This window comes from Bubalus bubalis, chromosome 2 (genome assembly GCF_019923935.1).
Source record: "Bubalus bubalis isolate 160015118507 breed Murrah chromosome 2, NDDB_SH_1, whole genome shotgun sequence".
NCBI classification, from domain to species: Eukaryota; Metazoa; Chordata; class Mammalia; order Artiodactyla; family Bovidae; genus Bubalus; species Bubalus bubalis.
This window is the reverse complement of record NC_059158.1, coordinates 140,545,969-140,569,512: the sequence shown is the minus strand read 5'-3', so window position 1 is coordinate 140,569,512 and position 23,544 is coordinate 140,545,969. Positions and strand designations below refer to the sequence as shown.

The window sequence follows — 23,544 nt, the reverse complement described above, 5'->3', positions numbered from 1 at the left end:
TTTGAAACAGTCTATTTTAATTTCTGGTTGTCATTTTTTATTTGGTTATTGCTTTTCATGAGAGAGAGGTGCTTTTCCTAGGCCTGTTTCTAACACTGAGCACATTTAAGTTACCATCTAGCAACTTTGAGGGGCTAGGAATGTCTGTGAAAATTCCTGATAATTGCTGATAGGAAAACTCCTCTGGAGCCAGCATGCAGCTGTGCTTTTGCATTCTCTTTGTGGGAAGAGCCAGCTTGGGCCCCACATTGTTAGATAGTACATCTAATGGGATTGGGTGAATGTGCAGAGACACATTCTGTGATTAAGTGACTGGGCAGAGACATTTGTGGAAGTCATACACTGATGGACACCTGGGTCTCAACTCACAGTTTTTATCAGCTTATTAGTGGCAGCAGCTCAAATGGAATTATAGCTATTATACTCTATTACAAATACCAAACAATTTACTTCTGCTGAGATTCATACTGACAGCTCCTCCTGCCAGAAGTAATTTTTTTTTTCTATATGCATGCTTAAGAAATTGCAGGAGAGAGTGTTTCATTCTTTCAGTATTTGAATCAATTGAATCATATGAAACTGAGAATAAAAGCTTTTCAGAAGAAGATTTCGGATGAAAAAAATAAAATTATCTCTTTTCGTCTAAAAGCTAAAGTATGTTGAAAAAAACACATAAAAAGGAGGTTGTATGATCTCGTTCCTGCTCTGTCTTTCATAGTTTTAAAAATGCAGGGAAGGTAGCACTAGTTAAGAAAATGACCTGCTGTTTTACAGATACTTTAAAGGCATTTATTTTTAAGTGAGTGGAATCAAACTATATCACCTATATTTTTTCCAATTAAGCAATGTGAAAACATTTAAATAGTCTGAAAGGTCTTATGTAAAGAAAGCTGAGTTATAAATTTTAGACTTACACCAGGGTAGGTCTTTGTAGATGCTCATTTGGCTATGAGTGAGTGACATAAGTTTATCTTTTCACATTATTAAAATTAATAGCATAGGGCTGCTTTAAGCTCTGTAGTTCCGTATGTAACTTATTTTCCCTCTCCTTGAAAAGATTAATTGTTAAGCTGCCAGGGGACAGGGCGACAAAGGTATAATGGCATAGTGAAAGGCTTAATTACCGCCTGAAAACTTTTGTCTTTCACTTTGAATTTGCTTTTGTAGGCATATGAGGAACTTTTAAGGAGCTTGAGCAAGGCTTGTAAACTTCAAAAATAACTACGGGGTTATGGGTGGTCACCATACAAGGGTATGGCAGCTTTCTCCTCCAGGTTACACGTTTCAGTGAGTCACACGTGGCTGAAGGCTGGGAGTTGTTAACATCTGAAGGCTGTTGGTGGCCTTTGAAAAGGACATGCTGGAGTCAGAACAGTTTCTAATAGGCAGGTGCATGTATCCCAGGAACCTCTGCTCTAGGCACTAATTGGCCTATCCTAGTTTTTCCAGATGTTATTTTTTGATCCGGTTTGATCTCTGGGTTTGGAAGGAAAAATTGACAAGGCATAGAAGATGAGATTGAAAGGGAACAGAATTTAGTGTGATACGATTTGGTAATAAAAGAGACTATCATCTTGGACTGAGTTAAGAGAGCTTTGACAAATTCAGAAGCAAGTGCAAGAGAAGGTCTCTGATAGACACCGAAGCCTAGTATCTGAGCTGAGCCATCGATTGTAAAGGAAGACAATGAAGGAAGTGGACATTACTGTCTATGAATTTCCTGACTAATCAGTGTCACTTCAGAGGTCACCCCTTCCCCCAAATTTTTCTGTTAAGCTAAATTTTGTTGTATCAAGAAAAATAAAGTATTAAGGTTTCACCAGAGGAAAAAAATTCTTGCATTTATGTGTTGTTTTTTTATATAGGACAGAGACATCCTGAAGTATCAGTGCTCAATATATTTTCTGATCCAGAGTACAATAGATCAGTCATTACAGTAGCAGCTTCTATTGATGAGTTAGGTAAGATTTCAGTTTCTTTTTCTATATATGTCTTTTGGTGAAGGGTCAGCTTCCAGTAAACCCAAATGCTCCTTAATCATTGATTTCCTGTGTTAATCTGAATACTCTTTTCCATACATAAGAAGTCTACCTCAAAACTGCATTCCTTTGTTTTTCTGAACAGGTACATCTTTGAGATATGCATTTCCTACTTCATCTTCATTAAAATGAATCTTAGGGTCCAGTATTTAATAACATTCTTTCCCTGAAGATGATCACATATTTTTTGTGGCTAAGAAAAATATCTTCAGATTTTTTTTTCATTATTTATATAAAGATAACTTTTAACCTTTATTTTACTTAAAAAGAACAAGTCAAAGAGTTTGTAAAATATCTTCAGATTTTAACCTGTGAAGTCGTAGTGTTGAATTTGCTTTCACTGATAAGTTGACTTGAAATGAAACATGCTAAGCAGTTGTGTTTTGAGTCAGGAGCCTGAAATCTTGAGATGGTCCATTGGGTGAAATGAAATGGGTTTCATGTGTCCTGCTGTAAGGTTTAGTGGGACAGCTTGAATTTGAAGGATCATACTTGATTAAACAAAAATCTGTATCATCCTTAGCATTGCTTGGTAAAGAATTTAAATTATTTTCAGATAAACTTGGTTTCAGCTTAGCAGATTGTCTTTTCTCAAAAGGTACGTTTGTTTGGAAAGCAAAGAGCTGATGGATGATTCTCAGCAAATGCAGGACCAAAATGGTCATACTGCACTGCTAATGAAAACTCAAGAGTAATAACACTCTGAGGTGTCTATATGTATTTAGATAGAATAATTAATAAACCTGGAGAAGGAAATGGCAACCCACTCCAACATTCATGCCAAGATAATTCCATGGACAGAAGAGCCTGGCAGGCTACAGTCCATGGCGTTGCAAAGAGACAAGACTGAAACGACTAAACACACACACAAAATTTAATGAAAATCTAGTTATAAGGGCAAAACTAAAATACTTATGGTATACTTTTAAAAACATATTTTTGTCTTTGTTGTTTAGTCACTAAGTCATGTCCAACTCTTTGCATGAACTGTAGCACACCAGGTCTGTCTCTCACTATCTCCCAGAGTTTGCCCAAGTTTATGTTCATTGAATTGGTGATGCTATGCTATGTTTGTCTATTTTAATATAAACTCATAAAATATTCTGAAGATAACAAAGAATTTTGTCAGATTAATTTGATAAAGTTGAAAAAATTAAAAGTAACCAATTGTAAAAAAGGATACAAAGTTTTTTTAAGGCCAGTAAACTTTGCTTTCTTCTTCCACTTTGGGAAGTAAAGAGTTGGAAGAAATGTGAAACTTCATAACACTTGGGAAGTGGGGAGAGGGGAAATGTTGGATCTTACATTTTTCTTTGTTTTGGATGAAAAAAACAATCTTCTGTACATTTTACGAAAGGAACACAAACTGGTAGGACAGTGATAATTATAGCTGCTTCCTTAGATGCAATTGAAAGTTTAATGATCTTATTTTTTTTTAATTTTACATTTTTAAGGCAATTCTGTTCTGGCTGCCTGCTTGGAAGCCTTCCAGTCTATTGATATGGAGGTTCAGGAGGGGATCCATCCTTTCCTGGGAGCAGTGGACCTGATTCCCATTTACCCTCTCTCTGGTGTCGGAGTGGAAGAGTGTGGAGCTGTGGCCAGAAGTAAGAGAAAGTTTGGGGGAAGTGGGTTATTCCTTAATGGAAACCATTTTTACAAATCAGAACAGCTTGTGACAATATAATCACTCCTCCATTCCCTGGGAAAAATCGACCTTGAAGACTTGTGTCAACAATAAGCTTTCATGGGATGCAGTGGCACACACAGTGTCTTTGTGACTCATCCTTCCACTTTCTATCCCGTGATGCTGTGGAACACTCAATGCTGTGTGATGCAGCCAATCAATCATTGCGTCCCCTTACAAATCCACGATAGACCATGAGGAAACAACACTAGTTTTTAATGAGTTCCTTAGACTCTTCAGGGCAGAACGATGGTGTGTTTCGCCCATCTGTGTTCTATTTTCTCGAGCAGGGGTAATGATGAGGTTGAAAACCCACTTAAATGTTAACTCCTACCCCTTTTTCCTCTGATTTTTTTTTTCTTCTCTTTTTTCCTTGTGTACAACTCTCTTTAAGATTTTCTTCAGAACTGAACTGTCACATGCTTGATTTCAGCCCCAGGGGTAAGTTTAATTTGGAAAATTTGAGCTATGTCACTTGAGGTGTTTTTGAATTAAGCAAATTGGGAGAAAAGAAAGACCTTTTGCCTGGACTGTCTCGCTGGTTAATTATGAGATTCAGAGGCCCATAAGCTTTGGGGGGAAGTCCGCTGTAGGATGATTGCAGACTTCTCTGTATGACCTCAGAAATCCTCTGCGGTATTGCCTCATTGTTAGGTAACAGGGAGGTGTGTAACATTTGGGATGTAGATTTGGACTCTAGCTGAGCTACGTCAAGCCCTAGAAATAGGAAAGGAGGCTTGTTTCCAAAGGTGTACCTCACTGCTTGTGCTGCATTTTTAACATGACCTGACAATCTGTGGATTATTTCTCTGGGGAAATCTTGGCCCAAAATTTGGTTTACTTTTCCTCTAAGAAAGAGTTAAAATTCAGCATGGGGAAAAATACATTTCACATGAAAATGAAGAGTTCAGAATTGTTCAGACCAGAATAGTGATTTTAATTGTCTTCAAAACAATTATGTTCGGTTATATTAAATCTCAAATTAGCTAGTACATGAAGTTCTTCATTACATCAGGATTGGTCCACCCCAGATTCTCGGCCAGCGTAGGAGACAGTTGACAACAGGAGGGTCTGGATTGAGTACTTCTCCCTTCCTTTGCCCTTTTACTTCATTGGCAGCTACTGTACCTCATGATTTAAACATGGACATTTCTAATTAAATGTGAGCTCAGCTGCATTCTTGAACTAATTTATAACATTCAATTTGAAATGTAATAGCTTCAATCTTCATCTGATTAAAAACAGTCATATACTGTACATGGTTACTATTTTGATGCTCCAACATGCAGTTTTTATTTTTATATTCTCCTTTCTACACAGCTGTTCATCTAATATCATCCAATTTTTTTAAGTTTTTAAACTTTTTTTGGTAACAGCATGCTCAGGCATTCTTATGAGGAAGAAGTGTTCATATTCTAGGATCTCACTGTTCTCAGAACAGTGACAGGATGTTTTCTACTAGGGTAACTGCTTCTCATGGAAACTACATTAAAATAATAATTTAACTAACTTTCTTTGGGAAGAAGGGCAGTGGAGAACATTCCAGTGATGAAGAATATAGTCAATATGTCTGATTCACGTATGCTTTATGTGCAAAAATTCTGAATGATATATGTCAAACATTTTGAAAACAATTGGAAGCTTGCTTATTCCTTAAGGAAGGGGTTCTTAAAGTAGGGTCCAAACTTGGTATTCAGGGAACTTATAAATAATGTCAGAGTCACTTGCAGTTTTTTATGATGTATATTTTTGTATACATACATAGCTACACAAACACATATTTTTGCATATAATTTTAGTTTAAGAACTTCCACCTCGCAGTTCAGTTCAGTTGCTCAGTCATGTCCAACTCTTTGCGACTCCATGAACTGCAGCACGCCAGGCCTCCCTGTCCATCACCAACTCCTGGAGTCCACCCAAACCCATGTCCTTTGAGTCGGTGATGCCATCCAACCATTTCATCCTCTGTCGTCCCCTTGTCCTCCTGCCCTCAATCTTTCCCAACATCAGGTCTTTTCAAATGAGTTGGCTCTTCGCATCAGGTGGCCAAAGTATTGGAGTTTCAGCTTCAACATCAGTCCTACCAATGAACATCCAGGGCTGATCTCCTTTAGGATGGACTGGTTAGATCTCCTTGCTGTCCAAGGGACTCTCAAGAGTCTTCTCCAACACCACAGTTCAAAAGCATCAATTCTTCAGCACTCAGCTTTCTTTATAGTCCAACTCTCACATCCATACATGACCACAGGAAAAACCATAGCCTTAACTAGACCTTTGTGGACAAAGTAATGTCTCTGCTTTCTAATATGCTGTCTAGGTTGGTCATAACTTTGCTTCCAAGGAGTAAGCATCTTTTAATTTCATGGTTGCAATCACCATCTGCAGTGATTTTGGAGCCCCCAAAAATAAAGTCAGCCACTGTTTCCACTGTTTCCCCATCTATTTTCCATGAAGTGATGCGACCGGGTGCCATGATCTTCGTTTTCTGAATGTTGAATTTTAAGCCAACTTTTTCACTCTCCTCTTTCACTTTCATCAAGAGGCTCTTTAGTCCTTCTTCACTTTCTGCCATAAGGGTGGTGTCATCTGCATATATGAGGTTATTGATATTTCTTCCGGCAATCTTGATTCCAGCTTGTGCTTCCTCTAGCCCAGCGTTTCTCATGATGTACTCTGCATATAAGTTAAATAAGCAGGGTGACAATATACAGCCTTGACGTACTCCTTTTCCTTTTGGGAACCAGTCTGTTGTTCCATGTCCAGTTCTAACTGTTGCTTCCTGACCTGCGTACAGGTTTCTCAACAGGCAGGTCAGATGATCTGGTATGGCCATCTCTTTCAGAATTTTCCACAGTTTATTGTGATCCACACAGTCAAAAACTTTGGCATAGTCAATAAAGCAGAAATAGATGTTTTTCTGGAACTCTCTAGCTTTTTCTTTTTTTTTTAATTTAAATTTATTTATTTTAATTAGAGGCTAATTACTTTACAATATTGTATTGGTTTTGCCATACATCAACATGAATCTGCCACGGATATACACGTGTTCCCAATCCTGAGCCCCTCTCCCACCTCTCTCCCCATACCATCCCTCTGGGTCATCCCAGTGCTTTTTCGATGATCCAGCAGACGTTGGCAATTTGATCTCTGGTTCCTCTGCCTTTTCTAAAACCAGCTTGAACCTCTGGAAGTTCACAGTTCACATACTGCTGAAGCCTGGCTTGGAGAATTTTGAGCATTGCTTTAGTAGTGTGTGAGATGAGTGCAATTGTGCAGTAGTCTGAGCATTCTTTGGCATTGCCTTTCTTTGGGATTGGAATGAAAACTGACTTTTTCCAGTCCTGTGGCCACTGCTGTTTTCCAAATTTGCTGACATATTGATTGCAGCACTTTCACAGCATCATCTTTCAGGATTTGAAATAGTTCAACTGGAATTCCATCACCTCCAGTAGCTTTGTTCATAGTGATGCTTTCTAAGGCCCACTTGACTTCACATTCCAGGATGTCTGGCTTTAGGTAAGTGATTACACCATCATGATTATCTGGGTTGTGAAGATCTTTTTTGTATAGTTCTTCTGTATATTCTTGCCACCTCTTCTGCTTCTTTTAGATCCGTAACATTTGTGTCCTTTATCAAGCCCATCTTTGCCTGAAATGTTCCCTTGGCATAAACATGGTTAAAAGTCAAATGTACATAGTTTGTTCCCCAAACTCTGAAGACCTACATAACTTCCCTTCCCCCTCACTATGCACATCCTTCTATTTCCTTCTCCCCTGAGCCAGGTCTTTCAATTCTTTTATCTTATTATTTAGGATTCAAATCCTATTTTGGTACTTTTTTTTTTTTTTTCAATTTTCAGTTCAGTTCAGTTCAGATTAGTCACTCAGTCGTGTCTGACTCTCTGTGACCCCATGAATCACACAGCACACCAGGCCTCCCTGTCCATCACCAACTCCCGGAGTTCACCCAAACTCATGTCCATCGAGTCGGTGATGCCATCCAGCCATCTCATCCTCTGTCGTCCCCTTCTCCTCCTGCCCCCAATCCCTCCCAGCATCAGAGTTTTTTCCAATGAGTCAACTCTTCGCATGAGGTGGCCAAAGTATTGGAGTTTCAGCTTTAGCATCAGTCCTTCCAAAGAACACCCAGGACTGATCTCCTTTAGAATGGACTGATTAGGCATTGTCTATTGACTTCTCACTGTAGAAGATGAGAATTTAGCTTCCTTTCACCACATCCCTCACTTCCAGTGTGCGTGCAGACACACAGACACACACAGACACACACACTTACATTTTTTGGATCAGTATTTAGTGGTCATGTTATTATCACTATATAAACATTATTCACAATGAAGCATTTCGACTTTTATTATTTTAAGTAAGTAAGTAAATGTCGCTGAGTCGTGTCCAACTCTTTGCCACCCCATGGACTGTAGCCTACCAGGTTCCTCCGTCCATGGGATTTTCTAGGCAAGAATACTGGAGTGGGTTGCCATTTCCTTCTCCAGGAGATCTTCCCAACCCAGGGATCAAACCCAGGTCTCCCGCGTTGTAGGCAGACACTTTACCATCTGAGCCACTGGGGAAGTCTTTCTGTAAAACCTTTTCTTTTTTGCTAGAATTGATTGTTATCTTTTTGATTGTTTGTTTACTCAAGTTGTTTATATACTTACCACTGATTTAACACCAGACTCTGTCAGTAATAACATTTATCCCTGCATTCAGATAAAACACATCATGTATTGACTGTTCTATAAATTTTGTCTTCTTAAACAACTATCTTCTAGAACTCTTTGATCTGATTAGAACCAGTTACTCTAAATTTGTTAAGGATAACTGTCATCATAGCATTTCCTATTACTATTTTCCTAGGTTTTCCCTTCATCTTTCTGCATTTTGGATATCCTGGTTCCTGAATCCCACATCTTCTCTCCCCCCCACCCCCACTTTATTTTATGCCCTTGTTTTAGTGGAATGTATCCTCTTCTGGCTTTATAAAAAATGAGAGGGGAGGAGGAGAATAAATTTTTAAGAACTTACATGTCTGAAAATGCCATTATTTTACCTTCATACTTAATTTTTAGTTTGCCTAGGTATAGAATTATATGTTAGAAATTATTTTCCTTTATTTTGAAGACATTGTATCAATTCTTATTTCCATGTTGCTGTTGAGACTTCTGAAGCCATTATGATTCTTGATCTTTGTATATGATCTGTCCCTTCTCTGGAAGCTTGTAAGATCTTCACTTTGTTTCTAGCGGTCTCAAATTTCTATGATGTGCCTTTGCATGCATCTGTTTTCATCCATTATGTTGGACACACGGTAGGTCCTTTGAGTCCTTGAAACTCATCCTTCATTGCTGGAAATTCTCTTGCGTTATTCCACTGATGACTTCTGTTTTCTCAGTTCTTTCTGGAAGCCCCATTATTTGGTTACTGGAACTCTGTACTGGTTCTCTACACTTACTTTCTCTCTCTCTCCCTTTTTTTTAAATCACTTTGTATTTTTACAATAATTACTTGCAAATGTCCTCTACTTTATATCGAAAGCCTTCAATAAGTTTTTCATTTCCTCTATATTAGTTTCCAGGTGCTTTTATTTACTCTCTGAGTGTTCATTTTTCTAAATAACATCCTGGTCACATCTCATGAGTATAGTAGCAATGTATAATTTTTGACAGTTTCTTCTTTCTGCATGTTGTCTGTTCGCACCTCCCTACCCCACTTACACCCCCAGGTTGCTTTCTCCTGTTTTGTTTTAATACCTTCCTCAGATGTCAGATGATCATTGGTTGGCTGCTTACTCCAAGAGTGGACACTGAAAGACTGAGTGGATAATCTGAGGATGTAAGTGAGGTTTGTGGCCGGGTTGTTTCTTTGGAGAACTTCTACTATCTCAGTATCTTTGGGGTCTTTCTTCTTGGGTTTTTCTGGTTTCCTAAAGAAGAATCCACCAGTCTTCAGCCTGGAGTATTCAGCTGTCCATGATTTAGGAACTGAGTTGCAGAAGAGACTAGAAGAGTCTCAGCAGTTAGTATGCCAATGTTCCCTTCATTCCCCTCTTTTCCTGAATCCCCACTGCCCTCAGCTGTATCCCCTAGTCCAGACACACACAGTGTTTATCTCTTATGTCTTCTGCCAGTTCCCCATCCGTATGGAGGGGGTGGGATCTAACTGCTGCTTAAACAGACTTTCCACCAGTCTCCCTGTTTGGAGCTATGGCTTTAGCTTCTATCCCGGAGTGAGGTCACCAGTTGTGACCATTTCCAGGTGCCTGTGCTGTAAGTCAGGCCGCTTCTCTGCTGTCCATGGTCTCCTGCTTGTCTTATATCCGTTCTCCAAGTTCCAGTCCCGTCGCTTCCTCTTCCATTTCTGTTTGTTTGAGGGAATCAATGCTTTGCAAATAGATCTCTTTGACATCTTTTTTTCTGGGATTTTTGGAAGAAGTGAATGTAAACATAGGGATGGATCTACACTCTCATCTTTACTTGGAAGTCCCTACTTCTCTGATTCCTCTTGGTGATTTTGATTATCTTGGATCCTTCAAGAGTGCAATGAATTCACCTAATTGGAACCAAAGATAAATTTACAGGAACATTGTTCTTTTTTCTGACTTCTACCTCATAATCAAAGGTATTTAGTCTCAATTTCTAGACTTCAATTATTTTTTTATAGACTGATTACTGTGGGCCATTGCGCTGCATGTATGTTTTCCACTTGTTCCTTGCTCAGTGTTTCATGTGCCAGAGACAGTGTCTCTGAAATGTGACCTTGTTTCTCACTCACACTCAAACCTTCCTGCTGCTGCTAAGAAGGACTAAATGAAGATGGAGGGGTGGGGTCAGAGCAGGAGGTGCTCAGACAAATCCCCCCAATGATTTGCCAGTGAAAGTGGGCTTAACTAACCTGTGATTTCATAATATTCTGCTTTGAAAGTCTAGACCATAGCTATGAGTACTGTAAATCATATGGAAACTTGCTTTTTGTGCTATGTCATTAATCAAATGAAATGATGTTTATATAATGCTTTGTGAATTGACATTATTTAGAAGATTGGAAAGATAAAATGCTAGTTAAGTAAGTTACATAAATAAAGATTTAGCACTTACATGATTGGTTTTTTTTTAATTTACCTTAAAATATATGACCATTAATGAATTTGATTAGATTTATCAGCCTTGTTAGGTGATGTTTCAAGTGTTTTTATGTCTTGGAGAACATGTGCCATGACAGATTCACACGACATCAACACTTGTGTGGTAGTCTTAAGACCCTTCGATTACCTTATTACAGATTGTCAAAACATGGGCTGATCTGGCAAATCAGGAACAACTTTTTACTTCAAGAATTTCCTACTCTGATTCTCCAGTTGCTATGGAGATCATCTCATAAAACAGCCTTGGATTTCATTGCTATTAATCAGTATAGATGTTGAGTTCTGATATTGTTCTCTCTACCATTAACACTACCCTCATTGCCATAGCATAAAAACAATGGTTGATTTTACAAGCATATGTTAACATAGTTTAAGGACATAGCATTTACTTTGAGATTTACAGAATACTGCCATCAGACAAAAAGCTGGTAAAAAGGGATTATGCATTGGGAAAGTACTTAAAATATCCAAATTGATTTCCAGCAACTTGAGTATACTTTAACTACAAAGAAGAGTTATTAGGTTGTTCATAAATGCGTATTGCTATAGGCTTAATAAATGCAACAAGATTATATCTACCACTGTAAAACAGAGCTACTCATGAGGAAGAAAAAGGCCAAATGAAAGGACTGGGATAAACTAGGTTATTCTCCCATGACTGGCAGTTACCAACACACACAGTCAAACTTGCAAAAGCTGCTCTCTTTCTATCGCTTTGGCTCTGCAGCAACCTGAAGTCCAAGTACATTAACAAACACTCTGTGGGCACCCCTTGGCCAGTGGGGTACCTGAGCCATGGATGGACAATTCTAAGGCCCATTCCAGCAAGACCAAGCCCCAGTTGCTCACAGCAATGACTGGTGTGATAACACACCCTTGTACTGGCTTTTCTTTCTTTCCTGTTTCACTCTTGGTGTGTACTGAATAGACTTTATTGAAAATTTTGACAAGAATAAGTGTATTATTATTTTATTTAATTAATAAAATAATTGTTATGCTTCCCAGTTGGTGCTAGTGGTAAAGAACCCACCTGCCAATGCAGGAGACATAAGAGACATGGGTTCGAGCCCTGGGTTGAGAAGATCCTCTGGAGAAGGAAATGGAAACCCACTCCAGTATTCTTGCCTGGAGAATCCCATGGACAGAGCAGCCTGGTGGGCTAATGTCCATAGTGTCGCACAGGGTCAGACACATCTGAAGTGACTTAGCACAGCACACATGTGTATTATAAGAATCTTCTAATTGGGATGAGTAGGTGGAGTTCATGAAATCTTTGCTGCCTGACTTTATACTTTTCATAATTCTTCCCTAGTCTAAAAGTCTATAGTTTAAAACTGGGAGACCCCTACCCCACCACCACTTCACCTAGGGAAGGGGTCTCCTAGAATACTCAGGATTAGTCATGGGTCACTGTGGGAGATATTAACACTCACCCTATACTAGCATAGGCAGGTCTGGGGTCTTAAAGTTTAGAGGTTCTAAGTTTTCTGATTTTCAGTATATATATATATATATGTATGTGTTTGTGTGTGTGTGTGTGTGTGTGTATATAGCACCCAGAAATTACATTTATGTCATTGCTAATGTTGTTTTAGACAATATTGACCTAACAGAGGATTTATAGCAAATGATTGATACGATGCTAACTTTTTTGAGCCTAGACCTCTAACCTTGGCTATGCTTTTCCTGAATTCCTTTCCATCTGTCCTTCCTAGTATATGCAGTGATTTCTAGGCCACTAGGATAAAAAAATTCTGAAGAAATAATGTAGTGATGCTAGTGGCGTTGATGGGCCTGTAAAATTAAGTGCATCAGCACAAGTCTCTGTACACCCTCATGTGTCTGCCAGCCTATCCACCTGCTCTCCACTTGGCAAATGAGGGTGTGCTTCTCAGGAGACCCAGAGCATGTGATAATAGTCATGATGGCAACACGGGTTATCCTGAAATGCTTTTATAATAATTATAGCATTATTTATTAGATTTTCATTTATTGTATGATTCAAAATTGCATATATTGAATAACTCACATTCCATTTTTAATTAACCAAAATATATCATCAGGTAATGTCTCAAGATAAAAATTGTTGTGCCTCTCTTACCTTCATAGTCTATACATGACAGTTTCCTGGATAGTCTAAGTTATCTGCTACCTTGAGGGAAATAGAATTGTTATAATGAGAGTGAGGAAGTAGCCATCAGTGTTTGTGTGTGAATTTTTAGGAGCCATTTAATTTTTAAATTTTTTCTTAATATATACATTTCATTGAAGTATAGTTGACTTACATGTTTTAGGTGCACAGCAGAGTGATTCAGTTATGCATATATATTATTTTTCAGATTATTTTCCATTATAGGTTATTATAAGGTGTTGATTATAGCTCCCTGTGCTATACAGTAAATCTTTGTTGCTTATTGCCTGTCTATTTTTTTCATTAGAAATCTAGCATTCTTTTCACACTAAGTCAAACACGTGAGTCAAAATGTTATAAATTTTTTAGTTAGGCAAACATTCATAAGTTTTCTAAGATATACATATTATTCATAAAATATATATATATATACACACACACATAGTTGTTTTTAAACATGAGTACTCATTAGAAATATATCTGGAGTTTGGAGAAAAAAAGCAGTATCTGGGCCTTTGTATTTTTCAAATAATTCCAAGATAACTCTGATTGTCATCTGGATGTTAAAAAGTGATCACAGGTTTTTCTATTAAATGATAGTTTTGGTGATATAGAATTCTATTATTTTTCTGTTGACCATCATGATACAGTGGTATTAAGTGAGTAATAGTTATGTAATCACAATAGTAAAAGATGTTAATCGGTTTTTACAGTCAACAGCAGGACAAAAAAAGATAATTACAATTGCAAGACATAATGGAAACATGATTAACCTAACAATATAAAATAATTACATACAGTTTGGGGGGGGTCAAGCTGAATGATGTGATAAGTGGAAGTACATACAAGCACCTTTTCATCCACCAAGCCAGTCTATGTCTTTTGGTTGGTGCATTTATTTAGTCCATTTACATTTAAAGTAATTATTGAGATGTCTGATCCTGTTACTGTTTTTTTTGTAGGTCTTTTCCTTCTCTTATGTTTCCTGCCTAGACAAGTTCCTTTAGTATTTGATTTAAAGCTGTTTTGGTGGCACTGAATTTTCTTTTGCTTTTCTGGAAAGCTTTTGATATCTCCATCAAATCTGAAGGAGAGCCTTGCCAGGTAGAGTATTTTTGGTTGTAGCTTCTTGGCTTTCATCACTTTAAATATATCTTGCCATTCCCTTCTGGCTTGTAGAGTTTCTGTTGAGAAATCAGCTGATAACCTGATGGGCGTTTTCTTGCAAGTTTTTTGTCATTTTTACCTTGTTGCTTTTAATATTTTATCTTTGTCTTTAATTTTTATCAGTTTAATTACTATGTGTCTCGGTGTTCTTCCTTGGGTTTATCCTTCCTGAGACTCTGTGCTTCCTGGACTTAGCTGACTATTTCCTTTCCCATGTTAGGTAAATTTTCAGCTATTATCTCTTCAAATATTTTCTCTGGTCCTTTCTGTTTCTTTTCTGCTTCTTGGACCTCTCTAATGTGAATGTTGATGTGTTTAATGTTGTCCCAGAGGTCTCTTAGGCTGTCTTCATTTTTTTCCATTCTTTTTTCTATATTCTGTTCTGTGGTAGTAATTTCCACCATTCTGTCTTCCAGGTCATTTATCCATGCTTCTGCCTCAGTTATTCTACTATGGATTCCTACTATAGTGTATTATTCATCTCTGTTTGTTTGTTCTTTGGTTCTTCTAGGTCTTTAGTAAACATTTCTTGCATCTTCTCCATTGTTTTCCTGAGATCCTGGAATCGCTTCACTATCATTATTCTGAATTCTTTTTCTGGAAGGTGCCTGTATCTACTTTATTTAGTTGTTTTTCTGGGATTTTATCTTATCCCTTCATCTGGGACATAACTTCCTGCTTTTTCACCCTGATTAACTTTCTGTAATGTGGTTTTTGTTCTAGCTGTGGGATTGCAGTTCTTCTTGCTTCTTCTGTCTACCCTCTGGTGGAGGTGGCTAAGAGGCTTATGTAAGCTTCCTGATGGGAGGGACTGGCAGTGGGAAAAACTGGGTCTTGCCCTGGTGGGCAGGGCCTTGCTCAGTAAAACTTTAATCCAATTATCTACTGCTGGGTGGGGTTACACTCCCACCTTGTTGAGTGTTTGGCCTCAGGTGACCCAGCTCTGGGGTCTGTGGGCGGTATGGTAGGGTTAATGGTGACCTCCAAGAGGACTTACACCAAAGAGCACCTTCCAGTATTGTTGCTGCCAGTGTCCCCGTCGCTGAGGTGACCCCTGCTGACCCACACCTCCACAGGAGACCCTCCAACACTAGCAGGTGGTTTTGGTTCAGTCTCCTGTGGAGTCACTTCTCCTTTCCTCTGGATCGTGGTGTGCACAAAATCTTGTTTGTGCCCTCTAAGACTGGAGTCTCTGTTTCCCCTAGTCCTGTGGAAGTCCTATAATCAAATCCCACTGGCCTTCAAAGTCAGATTCCCTGGTGACCCACAGTCTCTTTATCAGATCCCTAGGCTGGGAAGCCTGACATGAGGTTCAGAATCTTCACAATGGGAGAACTTCTTAGGGATTATTGTTCTGTGGTTTGTGAGCCACCCACCTGGTGGGTATGGGATTTGATTTTATTGTGACTGTGCCCTTCCTGTCGTCTTGCTGTGGTTTCTTCTTTCTCTTTGGACTGGGGTGTCTTTTTATAGTGGATTCCAGCATCCTTCTCTTGATGGTTGTTCAACAGCTAGTTGCAATTTTGGTGCTCTTGCAGGAGGCGGTGAGCGCATGTCCTTCTACTCTGTCATCTTGAACCAGAGTATCATAAATTTTTTAGTTAGGCAAAAATTAGTGTTTTAAAATATAGATAATATATATAGTGTATATATATATATATATGTATACAAAAGGTTTTGATACAGGCCTTTTGATACAAGCCTTTTGATAAAGGCTTGAGAAAGAAAATTTAAAAAAAGAAGAGATGGAGAAATTGGAAAACATTAACTCGTGTGTGAAGTTTTGGCAACCAAAAGGATAGGACTTGTGAAAGCAGGTTACAAAGTGTATTCCATAGCAATACAGTCGAGAAAGAAGGAAGGCCACCTCCCTGTTTGCTCCCAGGAAGATGAGGACTGGGGTTGGGCTTTGGGAGGAGAGCATTACAAATAGTACTTGTCTTCCTTTCCCAAATCTTGAATCAATTCAATAGTAGAGAAAGTCAGATGAGAAGTGGAAATACTAACTTTATTACTGATAAAAACTAATGTGACAGCTCAGCTTACCCACCTGGAGAATTAGACATCCAACCAGTTACAGGCAGCACTAGACAGCTCAGGCCTGACCCTGGCAAGCTAATGGCAAGGAGGAGATGGAGTGGAATGGGCGTTTCCTGCGGACAGCTACCTCTGAAGAAGGAAGAGAGGAGGGAGGAGCAGGCCTCTGCACACCCCACTTCTCTCCCAAACTCCGCATCAGGGAATGGATGTTGGGAGGGAGCAAGGCCAAGTGATGTAATTTCCTAAAGGCTGTAGTAACAAAAGTGCCACAAACTAGGTGATATAAACTCCAGGAATTTATCATCTCACAGTTCTGGGGGCTAGAAGTCCAAGCTCAGGGTGTCGTCAGGGCCGGTTCCTTCTGAGCACTGGGAGGGAAGGAAGGATCTGTTCCATTTTGGCTTGTGGATGGCTCTCTTCGTGTTCACATGGCATCCTTCTTGTATATTGTCTGTGTACAAAAGTCCCCTTTTATGAGGACACCAGTCATGTTGGATTAGGGCCCTGCTCTAATCCAATATGTGACATCATGTTAACTAATTATATGTCAATGACCCTACTTCCAAATAAGGTCACATTCTCATATCCTGGGGGCTATGACTTCTACAGATGAATTTGGCAGGGGTACAGTTTAACTCATAACAGCCAGTAAGACCAGCAGTACTCTCTACATGTGGAAATAAACATCAGTAGTGAGCAAGAAGCATTTTCCTTCAAAAGGAGATTTATTTATTTATTTATTTATTATCCCACACATGGTACACTTTATTGAGTTTAAACAGCACAGAGTTCTGACACATGTTATTGATGGTAGATAAAATATTGTTTTTATTGAGTCTATGAAATATTTATTTTTACTTGTTAGAGATATTTTATTATTTTTTTAATTATTTTAATTGGAGGCTAATTACTTTACAATATTGTGGTGGTTTTTGCCATACGTCGACATGAATCAACCACAGGTGTACATATGTCCCTCTATCCTGAACCCTCCTCCCACCTCCCTCCCTACCCCATCCCTCTGGGTTGTCCCAGAGCACCGGCTTTGAGTGCTGTGCTTCATGCATCGAACTTGCACTTGTCCTCTGTTTTACATATGGTGATATACATGTTTCGATGCTATTCTCTCAAATTATCCCAGTCTTGCCTTCTCCCACAGAGCCCAAAAGTCTGTTCTTTATATATCTGTGTCTCTTTTGCTGTCTTGCATATAGGGTCAACATTACTGTCTTTCTAAATTCCATATATATGCATTATATGCATCAAAAGCGTTTTATATATGCATATAATGCATCAAGTGCATTCTTTTATATAGCTGAGTAATACTCCATTGTGTATATGTAGCACAACTTCCTTATCCATTCATCTGCTGATGGACATCTAGGTTGCTTCCATGGCCTGACTATTGTAAACAGTGCTGCAGTGAACATTGAGTTACATGTGTCTCCTTCAATTCTGGTTTCCTTGCTGTGTCTGCCCAGCAGTGGGATTGCTGGGTTGTACAGCAGTTCTGTTTCCAGTTTTTTAAGGAATCTCCACACTGTTCTCCATAGTGGCTGTACTAGTTTGCATTCCCACCAACAATTTAAGAGGGTTCCCTTTTCTCCACACCCTCTCCAGCATTTATTGTTTGTATACTTTCAGAAGGAGATTTAAAGTGGTGGGCATGGGTGCCTGGAAATGGGCATCCCCTGAGAGGTGATAAAAAGGAGACAGATTGTGCATGGGGGATGGGAAGACTTGCCCTGTTTTGGGGGCAAGTGGTGAGAGTTCGGGCTAGACATGAGACTACTAAGAGGTTGTCGAGTGTTGACACTGGCCAGTGGCCAGGAAGATGGAAGAGGTATGAGAGCCAGACATGCATGAGGAGCATGCAGACTGCCTCATGCAAACTATTTGTTTGGCATTTGGGTATCTCTGGTTGTGTGGAAGAGCCACCTTTACTGTCTCTTGCTGTGGGAAGTTGACTTTATACTGAAGGCTGTTTACACATTGCTGATCCATTGGCCAGCAGAAGGCTTCCTGGCTATCCCCAAAGCTTAGCCATGTCTCAACTGAACTACTCTTTTGGGGAGTCCCAGCTTCTTAACATCCTCACTGAAAGAGAATAAGAGGTCCTTGTGAAATGGATGCACTATAAGGAAGCCACAGGCCAATTTCAATCCCACCCACCCTTTATAATATACATATGCCCATGAGGTTTTGATCACTGTGACCTAAACAGTTACATCACATTGAATGGCTAGACAGGAAAGCCAGATGGTAAGTGGACAAAATAAGGCTTTTGGAGCTGAGTAAACCTGAGCTCAAACCTAGATATTCTACTTACTTGCCAACTGACTTAAGGAAAATTGTCTAGTCTCTTTTATAGTCTTTACCATGGGGAATAATATCGTCCTGTCAGGATGGTTATGAAAAATAATGCCCATAAGTAAAGCCCCTGGTCCCCTGCCTTGCACCAGGAAAGAGCTGTCACTATTTTTAGTGATTCTCTATGACCTTATGGAGGGGGTTGCTGAGCAGTGGGGGCCTAGGTTATCCCCCTCCACCATAAAGAGAGTGGATTCCTCTTCTTTGTTTTGTGTTATTGAGATTCTAAATAAAGTACCTCTTGAGAAAGGGATTGAACGACAAGATGTTTGCAAACCTCTCAGGCAGAAGATCTGTGAAGTGCTTTCAACTCTAAAATTCTAAGTCCTATAGCAGACAGTTTCTTCCATGTCAGTTCTTATCTTGAAATGGTATTTGGTTCCCATTTCAGAGACCTGCCATGCAGATAAATGAAGAGGTATTTGTGAGCATCCAAGCAGTGTTGGGGTGCTTGTTATGTTTCCATTTACCATAGGACAGGCTATGGGGACTATAGGAGAAGCATAGTAGAGCTCCTCTCCCCAAGAAAGCTGGGCCATGAAATCTGCACCTGAAATAGGAGAGAACACCCTTTGTTGTTGTTGTTTACATGGGACACAATAAAGCAAGTGACTGAATGCAGTGTAAGTTCCATATGTTAGGTCACTCAAGGAAGTGTAATTCTTTAAAGAAAGAGTATCATGTCTGCACGAAATCTGCAGCATATTTCCTACAAAGGAATAACAAGCTCTATGTATACATATCTCCATGAAAGTGTATGTTATATGCAAGGAAACAGTAAGATTCTTGGATATAAAGATCTATGTGTGGGGGAGTTCCCTGGTGGCCTAGTGGTTGGGATTCCAGGCTCTCACTGCCGTGGCCCAGGTTCAGTCCCTGATCGGGGAACTGAGATCCAACAAGCCATGTGGCACAACCAAGAAATAAAAAGTAAATGCATATATGTAAAATGTGTTCTAGACTACTAATATATTATGCATGCATGCTATGTCGCTTCAGTCCTGTCTGACTCTGTTGCCCTATGGACTATAGCGTGTCAGGCTTCTCTGTCCATGGGATTCTTCAGGCAAGAATATTGGAGTGGGTTGCCATGCCCTCCTCTAGAGGATCTTCCTGACCCAGGGATTGAACCCACATCTCTTATGTCTACCTGCATCGGCAGGCGGGTTCATGTATTTTTATGGATACCTATATGGTCATGAAATTATATGATTTGCTAAGGTTTTTGGGGCACATGAGGATAGGTCCAATTTTTTTATTCTATAGCTGGAAAACAGACCTAGAAATATTAAGAAACTTACTCATAGTTTTCCATCAAGACAGCAACAGAACAGAGGATTCTCACAGCTGTTTATTTACTCGACCTTGCCTAGAACTTTTTATTCTCTTTTTCAAAATTTCAACATTACAGATGTGGTTAAAGTTCACCTCTGTCCATCAGCTACATCCCTGCCGAGTTATGGCATAGTATGCTCACATTCAGTCAAGAATTTCCCCCATACTTTTATTTCTACCTATGTATTTACTCATAAGTCCATACAGTATTTGTTGTATGTGTTTGTAGTCTAAATGCTATTGTACTATCACTTAAAATTTTTTAATTTTATTTTTTAATTGAAGTGTAGTTGATTTACAATTGTTAGTTTGAGGTATACAACAAAGCGATTGTGTTTTATATATGTATAGTGTATATATAATATGTATACATATAATATTGAAGATTCTTATACTATAAGTTTTATATTCAGCAAGATATCATGGAAATCTATCTAGTTCATTCCCTTTAACTGCTGTATAGTTATCATAATATACATATATCACATTTTTTCTATTCTATTTATAGACATTCAGGTTGTTTCTCATTTTTTCCAATACAAATAATGTAGCAGTGAACATTCTTGAATATACTTTCCTGTATACAAATGTAAGGATTTCTTTAGAGCAAAAAAAAAGAATGGAATCTTTAGGTACAAATGTTTCAAAATATTTTCAAAGATTAATTTTTATATGAAAATCAAGTGCTTATTCTGGCCTTGTTTCCATTAATACATAACAAGTTTTTTCTTTGCATTTTATTTTTTACTGCCATGCCAATGGTTAATTGACAGCTCAGAGACACAAGTGAAATGATGTTCTTTTAGCAAGTACTATTCATTTTGAATTATAGACGCTGTTGTCAGCATAGCATTATTTGTAAGCTTATTTGTCCTTTAGAAAGGAAATGCGATAGGGTAAACAGTAGCATCCAGTGATATGCAGCAGTTTTGCACCCCCTGCCCCCAACCCGGCTAAATTGTTTTCTGCTCCCTCAAGAAAGAACAGGCCACAGAATGTGTCAGTAGAAATGCAATTTAGGAATTGCACTTGATCTTGTTTTTCAGCATAATGTTTCTGCTCTTTCATCATAAAGATCAGCTGCATTTTATTTTTTTCCAGTCCCTTAGAATAACATCCAGTTCTAGTCAGCATGTTTAATGTACTTCTCAGTGATGTTCTAGCACAATAAATTTTCGTATCTCGTGCATGTGTACATATGGTAAAAATTTCTTCAAGTTCTAGCCATGTGGGGGAGGAATATTGTGGTTGCTTTGTTAATGCAGTGTTTGTGTTGGAGTGGTTACGGCCCCGCGCTTTAACTCTCAGCGCTGGGCATAATGAGATGGCTTTGATGGTGGCGTAAGAGTCTGGTGGGATGGTCACAGCTTCACACTTCAAAGCCGAGCATATGGGGTGAATACTGGGTAGCTTTGTGCTCTTTGGGGATGGTTGGGAGACAATTCTTAACAGCTCTGTTTAATGAAGACATTGGAAAAGAAACACTCCATCTTTAAAATAATTTTGAATTGCAAAGAGAGAAATTACCACCACCCCCCTTCCATAGACTAAACTAAGAATAATTTTTCCTAGTCTGCACTTAATTAGAGAGAGTGAAGCATCACAACTACACTGTATTTTCAAATGTCTTCTTTTTCAAAGTAGTGTAGCAAGATTAATCGGCCAGTTTTATTTTAGGTATGTGTATGAATTTAGGCAAAAACTTTTAGGGCTATCTGTTTTACCATCTGAGAGATTTTTATGGCTTCTGGTAGAGAATCTTTTTTTTTTCCTTCTCATTAAAAAATACATAAATAAAAAAATCAACTAAACAAGAAACTTGGCTATATTAAGATAGCTATACTAAAACTAGAGGATGCTTGTAAGATTTCAAGTCTAGCACTCAGTTTAATTTTTAGATTCTGTGCTTTTTTTCCCTCTGCTTTTTATTGAGTATGAGGTGATGGGGTTGAAAAATACACTTTTTGATTGGTATGTCCTGATGAGAATGTGTAAGTAGGCTTTTTTGAGTATCATTAGAGTTCTGGTTTAAAAATAATAATAATAAGCCTTACTTTCAGACTGTGAGCCGGGGAAATAGAATTTATCTATTCCTAGTGGAAAGGGAATGACAGGCTTGAGGTTTTTCCTAGCTGTGCATTTTGACTGCCATCAAAAATGTAACAAACCCAAGCTTATCAGTTATGTTCTTTGAGCTTCTGAAATGCAGTTTCTGTTTAACAGTTAAATCTTAACTCCATTTACATCAGTAGTCCTGAAATGCTCCTGAAATAAACAAAAGCAGAAAGAGAAAGAATAATCAGATACTTTTGTAGACATGAAGTATGTGTTAGTGTAAGGCAGGTGAATACATTTTATAAGATGGATTCTTAAATACTGTCTTAAATATTGTACATTCTCAATAAAATACTACATTTCAGCCATAGTTAAGTCCATTACAGGCTCAGAAATAAGCATTTGTGTTAGGGATATGAAGCTCCTGTCTCATTGTGCTGATCCTCCTTTTGCAAAGAGGAATAACCAAACTAATAGAAGTCTCTAGAGGTAAGGCTGTAAATGATAGTTATACATGTGTAGAAATGACTAAAAAATAATTTTTAAGTACAGAAGATCAGCTAACTGTAAAGGTTGCATTATGTTTTAAAATACTGTCATTAAATCAGCCTTTTTAGAATATGACTAATGAAAATGGAAAGATCAGAAATACAAATAACAGTGGTAGGGAAAAGTTGTCAAGAATGGCAGAGAAACTAGGAAATACTGATCTTTTAATAAAGAACAATTTAGGAAGCTGCAGTTTTGCTTTATCTGTTTCAAGCCAGCAGGATGACATCACACTCTGTTGGTACAAGGTGATTCAGATGTTTCCTCTCTGACGTTACTGTCTCAGGTAGCCCACAGCTGCGGGTGGCTCTGACAGCTGGGGGCTGGAAGACAGCTCGTAAAACATGATGCCGGTGATGGAAAACTGAACACATGGTTTCTCACTGGGGATACATCGGATGTCTGCTGGTCTTTAAACCCTGTTCTCGTTTTTGTTAGCATAGCGACCCCTTACTTCCACGTGTAGGTTTGGAATGGATGCTGCCATTTCAGGTTTGCAGAGTCCAACATCTGCAAAGTGCTTAGGAACCAAATTCAATTCATTCAACTTAACAAGTGTTGATTGTTTAGGGAGTTTGAAACCTAGATAGAGGAAAAAAGTCCACGATTAACTATATAATACAAGTAGATTAGATTTGATGTTCTCTCAATAAAAGCTGTACTACATGTATTCTCCAGGCAAGAATACTGGAGTGAGTTGCCATTTCCTTCTCCAGGGGATCTTCCCGACCCAAGGATCAAATCCAGGTTTCCTGCATTGCAGATGGATTTTTTTTTTTTTTTTTTTTACCATCTGAGCAACCAGGAAGCCCACTATATGAACATGAGAGGAAGAAATTAAATCAGTGGAGGATGGAGGGAGTGCAATGACAAAGCAGGGATAAGTTCAGAAGTTCTGGTTTCCTGGGACTCACTGAAAATGTGGAAAGTCCCTGCTCTGGAAATGCCTGATTCCACTATTGGGGGAACACCCAATTTACAGGAAATGCACACAGAACTATTCCTTTAAACA

At 38.7% G+C, this 23,544-nt stretch overlaps 1 protein-coding gene across 5 annotated transcripts in view; it reads left to right on the top strand.

Annotated features, from left to right (window-relative positions):
* FTCDNL1 (formiminotransferase cyclodeaminase N-terminal like) overlaps positions 1-23,544 on the top strand; it is a 163,625-nt gene that overhangs the window by 49,037 nt on the left and 91,044 nt on the right. For 4 of the 5 annotated variants that reach the window (XM_044936977.2, XM_044936963.2, XM_044936966.2 and 1 more), the window contains 2 exons: positions 1,866-1,961; positions 3,494-3,646. In XM_044936977.2, the coding sequence (XP_044792912.2) occupies positions 1,866-1,961; positions 3,494-3,646 (249 nt within the window). The remainder of the gene's footprint in view (positions 1-1,865; positions 1,962-3,493; positions 3,647-23,544) is intronic. The other variant, XM_044936971.2, reaches the window with a different exon arrangement.